General features: G+C 39.6%; 1 protein-coding gene across 1 annotated transcript in view; it reads right to left on the reverse strand.

Moving 5' to 3' along the window:
- Nucleotides 1-15,541, reverse strand: part of STK31 (serine/threonine kinase 31) — a 42,413-nt gene that overhangs the window by 15,639 nt on the left and 11,233 nt on the right. Inside the window, exons 10-14 of the mRNA XM_087750667.1 lie at nucleotides 15,223-15,382; nucleotides 9,221-9,343; nucleotides 4,001-4,180; nucleotides 1,357-1,473; nucleotides 173-292 (exon numbers count right to left, since the gene is read on the reverse strand). Coding sequence (XP_087606793.1) covers nucleotides 173-292; nucleotides 1,357-1,473; nucleotides 4,001-4,180; nucleotides 9,221-9,343; nucleotides 15,223-15,382 — 700 coding nt within the window. The remainder of the gene's footprint in view (nucleotides 1-172; nucleotides 293-1,356; nucleotides 1,474-4,000; nucleotides 4,181-9,220; nucleotides 9,344-15,222; nucleotides 15,383-15,541) is intronic.

Genomic DNA, 15,541 nt, shown 5'->3' on the forward strand with positions numbered 1-15,541 from the left:
GGTAACGAACAACTGCAATTCTCAAGCTTTAACCCAACCAGTCTCTCATCGACAATATACTCCTAGAATTTCCTTATAAAAAGATAAGAGGACATCTTTCAAGAAGAAATTATGTCAGAAATTGTTACAAGTATAGATCAGTGTGACAGAAATAAATAAGGCATAAACTCACCTCAACACTGGCCAAGTACCTGTTCTGTATGACAGTGATTATACTTTGCTCCTGACGAAGCTTATGTATAACTTTATTGTAAGCACTCATAATTATTCCCTTCTCTGCTTCATCATGCTCCTGGATTGAATTACACAGAGGGAGATTAAAGATTGAGAGTTGTTCTTCATTTATACACACCAACGTTTTAAGATGTAAAATCACCACTGAGAAATTTCATTGTTAATGGAAAAAATAATTTTTCAGATTTTTCTCTCTCTTCTTAAAGTGATTCTAAATAGGAAGTTAGCAAGTCTAAGAGTTCATCCAATAGTTTCAATAGAATAAAACTGATTGGCACTTCTATGCAGAAGTCCAATTTCATATTCCACATGCTATGAAAGAATTTTTTTTTAAGGCTAGCATGGTTAAATACCTATGAAGCATTAAAGGATGCAACCGTTCTTCTAAAAGGGAGTCACTGGTTCTATCACAGAGAGCAGCCACAAGCAGACTAAACTACTGGTTTGTTGTTAGTATGATGCTACATTAGAGGAAAGGTTCAACTTTTGACATAACCATTTTCTGGCACAGTAGCGACTCTCATTGCAAAGACAATACAAGTATCTCAAAGAGTTAGCAAAAGAGAATGGAGGAAATGCTTATCAGAAAAGGTAAATAACTGGGAAAAAGGCTAACACAAGCATAAAAAAAGATTACCAGTAAGGCAAGAACACTCGTCCAATGCAAAATGAAAGTGATGAAAAATTATTCACCTCTTAAGACTGAAAAAAGTAAATTTTTCCATACACATTCACCCAGAGAGGCAATCCCATTATTTTAAACAGCAACTTACTTCTCATCACCTGTATTTTCAACACAAGCACCAAAACTCAGTACAGCTCAAAGAAAGCTTCTCTGCACACAGAGAGGGAAGAACCAGTTTTCCCAGTATTTCTAAGTTAAGCCAGTCATACATACAGCTAAGGTCCTGTAACCCAAAGCTGTCCTCTGCCTGTTGCCTGGAAAACACATTCTCTTCTCTCTGGGGAGCAACCTGAGTGACTTTATCACACTTCCACAAAAAAAGATTCTGCCCTGTAGCAAATAAACTCATCTGATACATTAAGAAAAGCTTTAAAGTGAAGTCAAAGATGTATAAAATATATAGAAGTCATGACACAGTAGGCATGATTAGAACTTACATTTAAGTCAGTACCCAGTTCTTCACAAATAGCCAACTCAACCTTTTTGAGAATTTCATCTGCATTGCCAGCCACTTCCTCTAAATCTGAAGATGCTTCTGACATCAGGTCAAAACACTTCAAAGAGAAAAAAAAGTATCAGCCTTGGAATTGAAAGTAAGTAGTTAGCAAGCAGACAGCAAAAACAAGCAAGAAATACAAAGAATGTTAGCACTACTGGAAATCTAATCAGAATTTGTGTCAGATCTCACCTTTAACTGCCTCACACTTTAGCGATATAACGATTTCTAGAACTAACACAGTTAAGATTCACCAGACAAGAAGAAAGTCGACTCTTGCCTTGATCAGGTTTTACTTTCCTAATCTCATTTTGATTTTTACCAAAAATGAAACAGTAGAAGAATCCCAATCCTTCTCCTATTGAGTTTCATATCAAAAATCAATGTGTGCTGCCCACACAGTGATACACAAGATGCTCAATATGGCAGTTTCACTATCGAGTGGGCCTCCCATTCCTATATAGTACTATCTGAGATAAAGACACATCCTGGGATCTATTTTACAGTTTATCAAGTGTGAAATAAGGTTAAAGATTTCACCAGGAAACCCTAAGTGTCTTCATAGAAGTCAAAAATAACTTAGCTTCAAGATACTGATTTTTATCTGGCACCTTCTAGTAAGACCAGCTTATAATTACATTGAATGTTGTTTTCAGCAAAGTTTTGTTACTCATATCTGCAGAAGAGGAGATATTACACTGGCAACCAGAACTAAAATGAAGATACGGTCCTATATTTAACATGCAAGATAAACAGTCATAATAGAAACCGGCAAACTCCACCTCGTTCATTTACCTATCAAGCATGTCTATTCCACTAAAGACTGTGAAAACATTTGATTGCCATAACCTTAAAGGAACTAAAAATAAAAACTTTTAACAATGCAAGTTAAAACAGTATGTTGCTCCCCAAAGCCTGGAGTTGCATACTGGAAAGGAGCCATCCAGTCTCTGAAAATTTCCTTGTCTGTCATTGACCCATTTCCTATTGTAGATTCTGATTGATGCTACGCGAGATTAATTTGCATTCAGAAAGAGAGGAAGAGGAGTATCTATTTAAAATAAGGGGAGCAGAAACACTTCAAAGAAGCTTTTGCTCTACACGATTGCTCGTACTTTTTTAAAAAAGGAGCTAGAAGTTAAATTGCAAGAGAATAGTTGCATATCAAAAGCTGAAATGATTAAGATGGATAAATGAAAATTTCTTCCTTGGCATACCTACCAGTGCTTTACCAACCCATGCCAAAAGTCTGCACATTTCCTGTGTCTCTGAACCCTTTGCAGAAAAGTTCAGATGTGAAACAGGTAAATCAAAGTTCATCACTACACTAACACACCTTAGTCACTTTCATATATGCAGAATAGCACTCCGAACTGCAATCACGGAAACCCACCTGCAGGTTTGTTTGCCCCCTCTAATAACTGACATGATGATAAACATCTGCAAGTAATTACATTCATTAACATTATACTGCACATGACATGCACCAAGTCTACACTGCTGCTGAACAGCATTTATTGTCAGGTCAAGGAACACTGTTATTCCCAACAGCACCTGGCCACAGTAAATGCTCTGGGTACCATGAAACGCAAGGGCAGAAAAATCTATTCACTATGAAAGGCCATGACCCTTGTGGATTATGCGTAATTCACATGGGCAGGAAAGTTACACTGACACAAGCTGAGAACATTTACACACAAGTGCAAGAAGAAGGAGATCAAGGAAGCTGGGCCTGCAGGAACGGAGGAGGAGAGCTTACAGTCTTCCCAGGAAGATTAAGAGTCCAAAACTGAGCAAGAACATAAATATTAAGCACAGAGACAGGAAACCCACACAGTTGCCTCCCTACTTTGCACTTTCTTTACAAGCAAAACTCAAATGGATAGTAACCCACTTCCACCATCCATCGCCTTTTAAGACAAATAACACACACTCAACTTCATTGCTCCAAACCTCCTACAAATCAGACAGAGACACAGCATCAGAATGGTATTCCAGAAAATATTGCAGGATGTGCAAATAGAAGTGGACAATTTATTTGCATAAATTTGCCACACTCAGCATTTCAATGAGGAAAAAAATTCTACTATATATTTGTCTGCAACCTGTACCTAGATGACGTCAAGTCAGACTGGCTTCTTCTTTGCAGTGATCTTTCATCACCTCTTTCAGCAGCATTTATGAACTAGAACCTTTTAAAATCTGAAGTCTTTCTATCCAAAGGCCACTTGAAAGGACTAATTAAAGCATTTCAGTCACACACTGAACAGACAGAGCACACCCATACAGAAGTTATACTTGCATAAAAGCACTGATCTTTATACAAAAGGTGTCCTTTCATAAGACAGCATAAACTCCAGCTCACTGCAAAGGTACACTAAGAATAAAGGTAAATTAACACTCCATTCCTCAACACGTTACCTTTCCTCTGTATTGTCACACTGTCATTTAGTGCCACTGCTCATATGCACAATCTCCCTGCCATAGGTAGTTGTCCTTACTAATGCCGACTCCTCACAAGCTCGGTTAGACAGTGCCATGTTTCATCTTTTCCACTAATGGGAAAGATTGACTGTTCACCTTACCTTTAAGGTGCCACTGAACCAGTCAGCAAGAATTTGCAAAGCTGTGTCCGTATCATTTCTGACGCAAATTAATTTCTTCATTTTAACACTCTTCCACTTAAAGAACTGTTGAAATACCTCCTCAGAGTCATCTGCTTCAGAACCTTGACCATACACCATCTCCAGAGAAGCAGACAGTTCCTGTGCATCAAGTGAATCAAACAAAAACAGGTTTGCAAAACAGAATAATTTTGTGACAGTATACTATCTATAAAAATCAAGACATTTAACACAGAAAAGTTAGCACTACCTGCTGGCATAAAATTATTTCTACTCTTTCTATATCCAGTGAAGTATATTTTATATTCCACCTTCCTCTCAGATCTAGTGGCAGTTTGTCTACCAGAAAATGCAATGCAGAAAAGGATCTCACACAGAGATCACAGAGTTTGATTTTTCTCTTCAAAACATGGAAGGAAAAGACACCACAAAAAGCTTAACAGCTTATAAGAAGTCATTTGTATTCTAGTTTCTTCTTCCCTATGGATTCGACTTGAAAGTCATACTCATCAGGATAAAGAGCAAAATGGGGTTCAACTTATAATGCTCCTCATAGAACTGCTCAAATTCAGAAAACAAAGTGAACTTGTACTAAGAAACAAGGTGAGCAGGCAGACACCCAAAGAATGCTTCTGGACTGATCCCTCCCTTCAAAAGTCACTAGTCAAATCTCTTCTGATGTACCTTCATCGTCACACTGATTCCTACATGGAACAGTAATTACCTATGTGTCTTATTCCTAGATCAACAGCAATTACCTACATGTCTGACATCTGAAGGCCCTCTGAAATGAGTTTTACAGTCTGGGAACTTCTATTTCCATCTAAAAGCCAAGTATTCTGCAAGTATATGAAACACAGGGTCCACCTCCTTTTGACTTGTACCGGAAAACAAACTGAAGTGCTACACATAAGGGAAAGCCATTGAGGCTAAAGCTCAGGGCAAACAGAAATCACTTTTAAACAAAAGGTAGTCTGTGAAAGGACCTGAAGAACAAGCAGGGTCAGGGAGGAATGCATCAGTCAGTTACCAGTGGAGACAACATCCTGACAGAAAGCAGCCTTCCTTGCACCTGGGTGTGAAGTCCCATGCTGAAAAATACTCGAGAGCTACATTGGTGTTTGCAGGCAATTTGCTGTAGTTCAAAAGAGAAAATTCTCCCTAAGCAGTGGGATTTGACTGAATGAGCCTGTGCTTTTGTAATAAATAGCATCCTTCAGCTTTCAAAATCCATCATTTTATTTATTCACATCATTCCCAACAAGATGACTAAAGAAACCCTGAGAAAGGCTGATGACAGTTTGCTTATATATAGCATTTCACTTTCTTTCTCTTCTCAGATCCCAGAACAATTGAGTTAAATATCACAGACCTTCCCAAACAACACCTAGGTCATGTAGATGAAGAAAAACACCAACACCCCCCTCTCTCTCTCCTCCTCTTGAGAGAGGTTTGCAGCTTTGCATCCCTTCAGACTCAACAGCCAATACTATGGAAAAAGCAATATGACAGAACTTAAAGTCACTTGTCAGGAGCCTTTCAGACGCTTGAAACACAGAGGTCATATGAGCAACCAAATATAAGAGACTGCCTGACGCTACTACCATGGGCCAGAAGGTGGCAGCAATGCAGTCCCCTTGCTGAGGGCCGCAGGTACTGCGGCGGTGAGGAAGAGCGCTCCACCAATTTTGTAGAACTACTCATGATGATGCCACAACCAGGCCCTGGCTCTACAGACGCAGGACAGCAAAAGTTCAAATTGGGGATAAAAGCATAAGAATTTCCTCACAGAACAACTAACTAAATACAGTGACCCCAAAAAAAACCAAAACAAAAACCCACCACCAAACACACAACCCAAAAAAAAACCCCAAACAAAAAAACACACCACCAAACAGTGCTTTATAAAATTCTAAAACTATTTTCATAACGATAGTTGCTATAATGAACAGCATTCTTTTAGTACAACAGATTGTTTAAAACATCAATTTCCAACTGAGCTAGATGACATGAGCTTTGTACAAATACGCTTGTCCATAAGCAAATACAAAAAGTAGGTTTGTGCCAAATTTATGGAGGCCATTTAAATCACTCAAGTGCACAACAGATTTTTCTCACATTCTTTTTTGAACAGCTGGATTTTAATAGACCAGGATACACTTGGACAGAAAATGGCACGGCAAGGGAGAAGCCGGGTTCAAATGGAACAGTCTGAAGGAGGAAGAAAAAACCCAGCCCATTTAACAGCAGCCAGAAGTGGGTAATAGAACTGCGAAACGGGCTCAGGGACAGTTTCATATCCAGTATCACATCCTGTTTATAAAGATAGCAGCACTAGTTATGCTAGAAGAGTATCTGCATGTATTCCATCAGACTGTCCTCAAGGAAAGAATCCCGTAAGTTACACCCTATGTCTACCCATTTATTTTTCGTACTATAAACACACTTCCCTAAAACATTAGCAAATTCACCAGCATATGGATACAGAAACAGGCTCCAGAAGGGTAACAAGTTACCACATGAAGATGGCTCAGTAGCCTACGTGCACTTGTCCCAGTCACTATCTTTAAGCGTGGTAACTCAAGGAGAGCACAGAACAAGCTACTACACGCTACGCATGGGGCAAAGGAAACATGCTGACAGACAGCTAACACAGAACAGCTGACAACAGTTCAGATCATACCCTAGCTTGCTTTAGAGTAACTTAGGTGTATGCCCACACTCTTGGCCTTCCTCTTAACCAATGCAGTATTATTGCTTGGAAAGCACGGAGCTCACCAACTGTTAATTTTGGTCCGAGCCAGTTGGACCCAGCTGTGGCTGAGGCTGTCTGTAGTTCAGGCCAACAACAGTTCTCACTGGAAGGTATAAAACGTAAGTCAGAATAGATGTGTGATGCAGAAGAGAGGTTTGCAAAACACAGCCTCAGTGAGAGGGGCATTTGCTCCCACGCTCCTGTTCCTCTGAGAGACACTGGAAACATCTCATTTCTCTAGGACTTCACACCATGATCTCTTCAGCTCTACAAAACTGCAACCAAGGTTCTCACTGATATTTGGTAAAAACTTATTTCTGTTTCCCTACTTGGGAAAACTATTTTGATCTTCTTCAGGGCAATCCCAAGCACAAATACAGGCTGGGCAGAGAATGGACTGAGAGCAGCCCTGAAGAGAAGGACTTGGGGGGTCTTGGTTGATGAGAAGCTCAACATGACCTGGCAATGCACGCTTGCAGCCCAGAAAGCCAACCATATCCTGGGCTGCATCAAAAGAAGCATGACCAGCAGGTCAAGGGAGGTGATCCTCCCTCTCTACTCCACTCTCCTGAGACCCCACCTGGAGTATGCATTCAGCTCTGGGGCCCCCAACATAAGAAGGACATGGACCTGTTGGAGCAAGTTCAGAGGAGGGCCGCAAAGATGATCGGAGGGCTGGAGCACCTGTGAAGACAGGCTGAGAGAGTTGGGATTGTTCAGCCTAGAGAAAAGAAGGCTCCAGGGAGACCTTATAGCAGCCTTCCAGTACCTGAAGGGAGCCTACAAGAAAGCTGGAGAGGGACTTTTTACAAGGGCATGTAGTGATAAGACAAGCGGTAATGGCTTTAAACTGAAAGAGGATAGATTTAGATCAGATCTAAGGAAGAAATTCTTCACTATGAGGGTGGTGAGGCACTGGAACAGGTTGCCCAGATAGGCTGTGGATGCCCCATCCCTGGAAGTGTTCAAGGCCAGGTTGGATGGGGCTTTGAGCAACCTGGTCTAGTGGAAGGTGTCCCTGCCCATGGCAGGGGGGTTGCAACTAGGTGATCTTTAAGATCCCGTCCAACCCAAACCATTCTACAATTCTAGCTCCTAACACAAGAGAGGACCATCAACACAGTTAAGCTAAAGCCCAAAATTCACTTAACACACCTAGCACCATTTCAGTACCGCTTCAAATATTAAAAAAAAAAAGAATTAAAATTTCACTGCAGTACAATTATCTCGAAGATGCTTAATGCCTACCACCTAGTGGATTAGCACAGCACAACCTTTAAACACACACCAAAAAAACCCCAACCACAAATGAGAAAAACCCCACACAACACCACACCACAACTTTCCTCTGTCTGAAGCAGCAGGATCCACACAGGGCCTCCAGTGATGGAAAGCCATGAAATGCTACCCATACAGTATCTTTTCTAATTAGACACCAATCTGCATATCAGACTAGAACCAAAAAATAAATGTATCGAAACATTTTTTGAATGGCACTGAAAAATAATTCCATTAGAAACTGAATAAGTAATTCCATGAAAATTTGAATGCTTCAATTTATTAATGCTGCTCCAAACTTATACAAACTTATGTGCAGCCTGTAATCTTGGTGACTTTTCATAAGAACCCAGTCTCATACACGTGTGGATGAATACACCTCTGGAATTTGTACGGGCAAGCTGTCAAACTATTGCCAACCTTTTTCCCCTCTCCACACACACTTGCACAGTCAAAATAAAAGCAAGTAATACTTCTGAAGTTAAAAAGAAGAAAAGAAATTATTTCTAATAGCAAAGGCCAGAAACACTAGCTTGGTAATATTTCTATTGGTAAAGTCCTTTTGAAAAGTTCTTACTGCCTCTACAGAGCCTATTTCCCTGTCTACTTCCCCACTTTCTGCTGTTGGTTTGGCTGGGAGGGAGAGAGACTCTTGGTATAAACATGTCCTTCTGTAGTGTTTTAACTCTCACCTTAAAAAAAAAAAAAAACTTTAAACATTTTACACTTTGCTACGCTAGTCCAAACTACACAGCCATCTTAACAGAAAGAGCTAGGAAAGAGCAGGATAACTGCATTGACTTTTTAATTGTAGGTTCTCTCCTTAACACCTGCCTTCTACTAAATATTCTGTGCATTGTGAAGTCTTGTTAGTCACCAAACACAGTACCATAAGAGAAAAGCTGTTGCTCAAATCCAGGATCTAGATAATAATTTGATTCTAGAAACAAAACATCTAGGAGACCAGCATCACAAGTAACACTGAGAAGCACAGGTGTTAGATGTAGAACTTAACTCAGAAGTGTTTTATCTAAAGCTTCATCTGCTGCTGTCGAGGTCTCCAACTGTGAAACATTTAACATTTAAGAAACACCCTCCACAGGTTCTCAGTGTTTCAGAATCAATACTGATAAAAGCAACCTCCTTACCTCTAACATTCTTGAGCGCTCAGAGAGGGGCAGTTGATCCACTTCCAAAATTAATTCTTCCACTGCTGAATACAAGTTCTGCTGCACTTCATCTCTCATGGCGATCAATTCATCTCTTTCATCCTATGCAGAAGGAAAAGCAAGTCAGCAACTCACACCCAAACTTCACATACACGATGTGGAGAGTGATACAAAAAAGCGTTAATCCCTGCAAAGTATGAATAGTACAACAGATGTCTGACTAGGAATGAGTGAAAAAGCAAATTTTGTTTTTAACCTCTACTCCTACGACATGATCACCTTGCACAAATACAGCATTCTTTACTGTGTAAAAATATTATTACATTATCAGACAACTAAAGAAACAGTTTCTGCATGACTGCTCATAACAATGGGAGTCCTAACTGCCACTGTAAACTTAAAATGTCTTAGCTGTCCTGCAGTTTTTTATTGTATTACAGAAATCAGAATTTTGATTATCCACACTTCCAAACATGCCAAATTACATCCACAAAGTCAGATTGCAGAAGATTTCTTGCTGGAGAGCAATACTCTAGAATCAAAAAAATCCCTTTACCAATTTTTTTCTTGCCTCCTAGCAGTAAAGACAGGTGACCTGTAAAATCCCTGCTGATTATCTGCAGTAAGATCACTAAACTAAAGATAATTTTCTAGAAACAAAAAAAAAGTTTCCCTTGGACGACTGGCAGGATTAGTTCTGCTAATGGGAGAGGAACCCCACATTCAATTCAGACAAGGTTCCTAACAGACTCACCAGAACCAAACCTTTCGAAATGGATGAAGCAAAAGTTACTCAGAAGTATGTTTGCAGTGTTCTTTTCACAGTGATTTAACCCAACATGCCCACAGAAATATGGAAATATATATGAACATGGAAGACCAAATTACAGCTTTACAGACCTGCTGTAAAGATTTGCTATTCCCTTCTACATCCATCTCCAAAAATAAAAAAGTAAAATGACTCAAGTAGCTACACCACACTGTCCTGACATGTGTTCCCTTCCCCACCCTGAAAAAAAAAAAATCTTGGAAAGTCAGTGTGGAAAGCAATTAGTAAAGAAACAGAAACAACAGAAGAGTTAATCATGGCACTAATACCAGTTTCACATGGCGCCAAAGAACAGTCAAATGAACGCTTCCTATTAACAAGCAATATATAATATAAATATATCTGTAATATAAATATGTATACACAAACACAGGTTCTCAGTTTTTAAATTTAGTTTATCCAGTCAAAGCTTAGAAGTTCACTTAATCAGGAGTTTGTAAGTATCCACAGAAGATAGACTAGAAATCTTTTGCCTGTAACAGACAAGGGCAGAATGAGATCCAAGGGTTGGAAATTGATGGACAAACTCCAACTAAAAGTAAAACCCCAAGTTGCAGGATACACTGCTTTAAAACTTAGATTAGCAATTGAACAGATATTGTCATTCAGCCAGACGTTAGTGGGCTGGATAATAAAAATCAGTGGATTAAGTTCTACTATAGAATGTGAACACAACATATTGCTTCAGCACTTAAAACCATGAAACAACAACAAAAAGATTTAATAGGCACTTCTGCACTTTTTGGGCATCTCTGGTGACCAAAAGCACACGCAATTTTTACAGACTTCCTGCTGTTTTTCCTGTATAAGACAGGAGCTAGTTTCTAAAAGAATACTGTAATGCACTGCATGAAAAATGTTCTTTATAACAAGGGGTCCTTATTCCTTTTTAAGACAAATTTTCTGCAGAACATTACTTCAAAAACTAGAGCAATAGAGACTTAATGTAGTAGAAGATTCAACCAGGCAACCAAACCAATTAATACCAGTTCATGCACTACAGTAAATTTAACAGTCTACACATGGCTTAATGACAATCCAGGAACTCAACAGCTCGGGAGCCACAGGACAAGTCTCCTTCCAGTGTCTGACAGTTAATTGGGTACACGCAACAGTTCATGGCTCAGATAATGCCTGTTAAATAACAGTAACTTCAGAGAGCATTAAGTACACACGCAATATTTTAAGAGTCTGCTTTACGAAGATGTAAGCTCATCACAATAGCAAACAGTAGAATTAAACTCCTTTAGAACAGGCTAAAGGCTTCTCAAACTATAAAACTTAGTTTATTTTGTGTCTGGTCCATCTTATATCTCTCAAAAAAAAAAAAAAAAAAAAAAGCAAAACCACCACTCCACAAACAACCACAGAAAACCAACCACCAGACTCAGTCCACCCAACACCAAGCTAGCTTACCATCTTGTTTTTGATAACTATAGCAACGCTTATGGAAGTCCATAAGAGAAGGATACATATACTGCAATCACCTCATCAATGCATTCTTGCTTTAGTGTGATTTAACAACCTCATAAACAAGAGAAAAAAATGAATCCCCCTCCATGGATAACTTCTAATCCATTTTTAGACCCTATTTCTACTTTTGACCCCAGTTTCTGGCTCCCTTTAGTTTAAGTAACTACTTTGCAGTATATGGAATAGCTAAAAATAGCTCTGGCATCAGCATCCTCATTAAACAGCTCTATTTATCCCACCCTCCCTGACCTTTTTTTTTTTTTTAATGAGCAACTGAATCGTTTCCCTTTTTTAAACATTGGTGTGATTATTTTTTCATCCTTCCCACAAAAAATGCTGAATATGTACACTACATTCTCCAATAAGTTTCTAAATCAAAATCATAAATTAAGCAACACATCCATAGAACACTATCTACAATGTCTGAAAAGCCAGGATTCGTATTACACTATTACTGTATCTGCCCACATTGCAATCAGTAGGACTTCTAATTATCCCTGTTTTTTCATCTGTAAAGCTGCCATTCTCTCAGTTACGTTTCATCGGAGAGCTGGTTAAGTGATCAGCACCACTACCTTTTTATTTGGACACAGAATTTACATGAAATTCTATGATCAGTTTTGAATATATTCTTAAGCATTTCCATTCCAGAAGAACCATCTTTGTTATTTTCATACACACCATGCCCCAGCACTACCTCAGTTCACTGATTTTCTTATGTTTCCAAGACATACGTTACATAAATACCTTACCACGAACAAATGCTCCAGTCACCCATCTTCATTTTTGGGACAGTATCCAGGAGAGACCCCAGTTAAACCAGCATAAACCAACTAAGAAAGCAGAGACAATGAAAACTGAAATAACGCCATTTACTCTGCACTCAAACTTGATTGGGTTTACTCTTGTTTGTGATATTTGTTTAAGATGCATTAGGTTTCCCCCAAAGCAAGACAAGATGTTCACTCCCAAGAGCTTACAAACAAATGAGGCTTGTGACAGTGAGAGAGGGCATCAGCACTGCAGGGAGGTTAAAGGGAGAGCACATTGCTTAGGCAACTGAATAGCAAGATTATGCTTAGTAAAACCAATTTTGACAGCTAGGTTGACAGATTAAGCAAACAGAGTTAAACAGTCTGCTATAGTTTAATAGCCAGCTATTTCATCCATCTGTTTGGGTTCACTGGGCTTCCTGTACACTGGATTTACATGTACCTCATTTTAACTGAGCAAGAAGCAAAGTTAGTGATATCAACATAATTAGCTACACTATCAAAAATATTTGTTAGCCTATCTCCAGTCAGTATAATTCAAGTAGGGATGACAGGCAGAATAACAACCACACTCTTGTACTGTCTGCATCCTGGACATTTGTGTTTGAAAGTACAGTAACCAAAATTCTGTGGCATGTAACAGCACATAAAATAGATCTTTAAAAATCAAAACAATTCTCAGGGAAAAAAAAAAATTAAGTCACTACACTGCACATTAAAACAGCACCACCTTTGTGGTACCATAGCTCTAGCATGATGCAACCAAAACTCTTGTTCTGTACCCTTCACCTACCAAAGTCTTCAAAATACTTAAGACAAATTCCACAGGAGCCTTGAGATGTCCTGCTTCCAGCTGCTACCGATTCATCTTGAAAACTAAATTAATTCTTCAGGGAGCTCTACACTTCCACACACATTCCCACTTGCATACCCTTTGCAGCACTCAGGCACTCAAGGATACCTGACATCTAGCAGAACTCACATTTTCTTTATTGTTCCCTGTTTAAAATATTGGTGACACTACCATGACAACTTTCCCTCTTCAGATAGCAGGAATTTTTTAATTTTTTTTTTTTTACAACAGCATGCTCTTGAAAAGTCATAAGATTTCGTGCCACCATTCATTTACACCTTAGCTTAGGCAGCCAGGAACCACGTCAGAATGTGCAGGGTGGGCAGAGGGATGGACCAGGGGGTGCTGTTGATTTCTGAATAAAACTAGTTTTTAAGCCATGTGTGAGGCTACACCTTGTCAACACAAAACAGAGGGTTACACAAACACATGTGGAGCTACCAGAAGCAGCATAGTGCTGTAACCTCATTTCAGCAGTAATTCAAATATTTTGGCAGTGTAGCGCACTACAACACATCATGCAGACATGGCTTCATTGTTAGCCATTCACAACTGAAACGGGTGACAATGTCCAGACCATCTAATGTATTCCAAAAAATTCATCCATCAGAAAAGCCTCAAGCACTCTTCAAGAATGAAATCTCTTTTCATGTTTCTCATGGAAGAATGTTGCTTGCTGGGGTTGGCAACTAAAAAAAAAAAAAAAAACCAAAACCCCACACACACTGGCACCTGAATGACACCAAACCAACCATCTCCTCTATTGAATAAAGAATTCGAGACTCCCCAGTCACACCACTGTATCTGCACCTCTCCTACCTCTTGTCCACGTTAAGAGTTTTCTTTTCCTCTAGCCCCAGCGCAACTGAGTCAAAGCAAAACTGGATAAGGGGCGCGAAAACAAGTTCTAAGACAGCTTTGCTTTACTTGTCTGCTGTTGTTCAACAAAGCTTATGGACCTGCTTGAGCTCAAACATCCCATGTAATCTCCAGAAAATTGCAACTGCTACTCTTTCACGTGGAATCAGGAATTCACCCAAGGGAAGCTTGTGCAAGTGAATCCCTAAGCAGCCCTGGCTCCTGGGTACCTCGCAGCCTAGCTATTCTTCTACACTTTGCTCCCCTAATCAAGATGTAACACTAAAATGTCATCTGCTTATTAACGCTTATCTTAATGTTGTCAAGTTTAAACATTTGACTTCCTTTTGTTTACTATTTCTTTTCACCTACAGCAATCAAATGTATGTCATGCCATAGATGTTTAAATACTTTTCCCTGCACAAGTGACAACAGAACTTACTTGGGTTCTCCTCATGGCTCCTTATTTTCTAGTCCATTTCATGAGCTGTTAAATTCAGTGTAATACAGCAATACTTCTTAAGCAAACACGTTTAAAATGTGTTAGGTTATACTTGAAAATAGTCACAACACATTTGCTGTCATTCTCCCAGACACACAACTACCGTCCCTCCCCTGCCTTACCACAACCCCTGCCGCAGACCGGGGAGCCCTCCCACTCCCAAGCACAGCACCGGCGCGCACAAGGGACTCAGCACAGCACCATCCTCACCGACACCGCCCTGTCTGCGGACCCAGGCAGGCTTTTTCAGATCTGCGGTTGCAGAGAAGTTGCACTAGGTGGCAGCTTTCCTCTATACAAGTCCACCTTCCTACACAACCGCATTTGTGTTCTGCTCTCCCTACGTCTCCCCATACGAGGGAAGCATACACCAAGTAGTGGCATGCGGCTTTAACAAAAGGTTTTAAAGACAGCGGTTTCTAACTATTACAGAACAGAAACCTTTTAGTTACCATGTTCTGATTTCCTTATACTTCTTTACAAAATCAAGGGCGTCAAAAAGTCTAACACAAAAAAATAACACTCCACAAATACATCAGTTGTGGCAAAGGTAGCAAAGCCTTCGATGTTATTTAGCAAAGGACAGATGTTTCCATGCTGTGCTCATGCTATCCAGCTACACTTACAAGACTAAAATACTCTGTCAATAGCTGTTAAATTACACCTCTTGAGAAAAAAATAATTCCAACCTACCACATTTCTGCATAACTGAATCCTCTTCTGAGCCAAGTCATACTCCGTCCAAATCTTCTGCAATTTTTCCAAGGAACACGGAACAGTGAGACATCCTTCTGTAACTAGTTTTATGGCTTGTGAGAGCTGCTCCTCAAAACGACTGTTCTTATTTGTGTGCCTAAGTTGTAAGGAGGAAACATTTTACCAGTTTGTTTGTTTTTTTTTCCCAGAACTTAAGCAGTTTAAAAATCAATGCTATTCAGACCCCTTGAACATACAAATTTTGAGATAGCACCTGCCATGTTAATAACCCAGTTTCTTTCAAAGAGTAGCAGCA

The sequence above is a fragment of the Nipponia nippon genome, unplaced genomic scaffold, assembly GCF_047370975.1.
Source record: "Nipponia nippon isolate SJK-2023a ecotype South Korea unplaced genomic scaffold, ASM4737097v1 scaffold_1, whole genome shotgun sequence".
Classification (NCBI taxonomy): Eukaryota; Metazoa; Chordata; class Aves; order Pelecaniformes; family Threskiornithidae; genus Nipponia; species Nipponia nippon.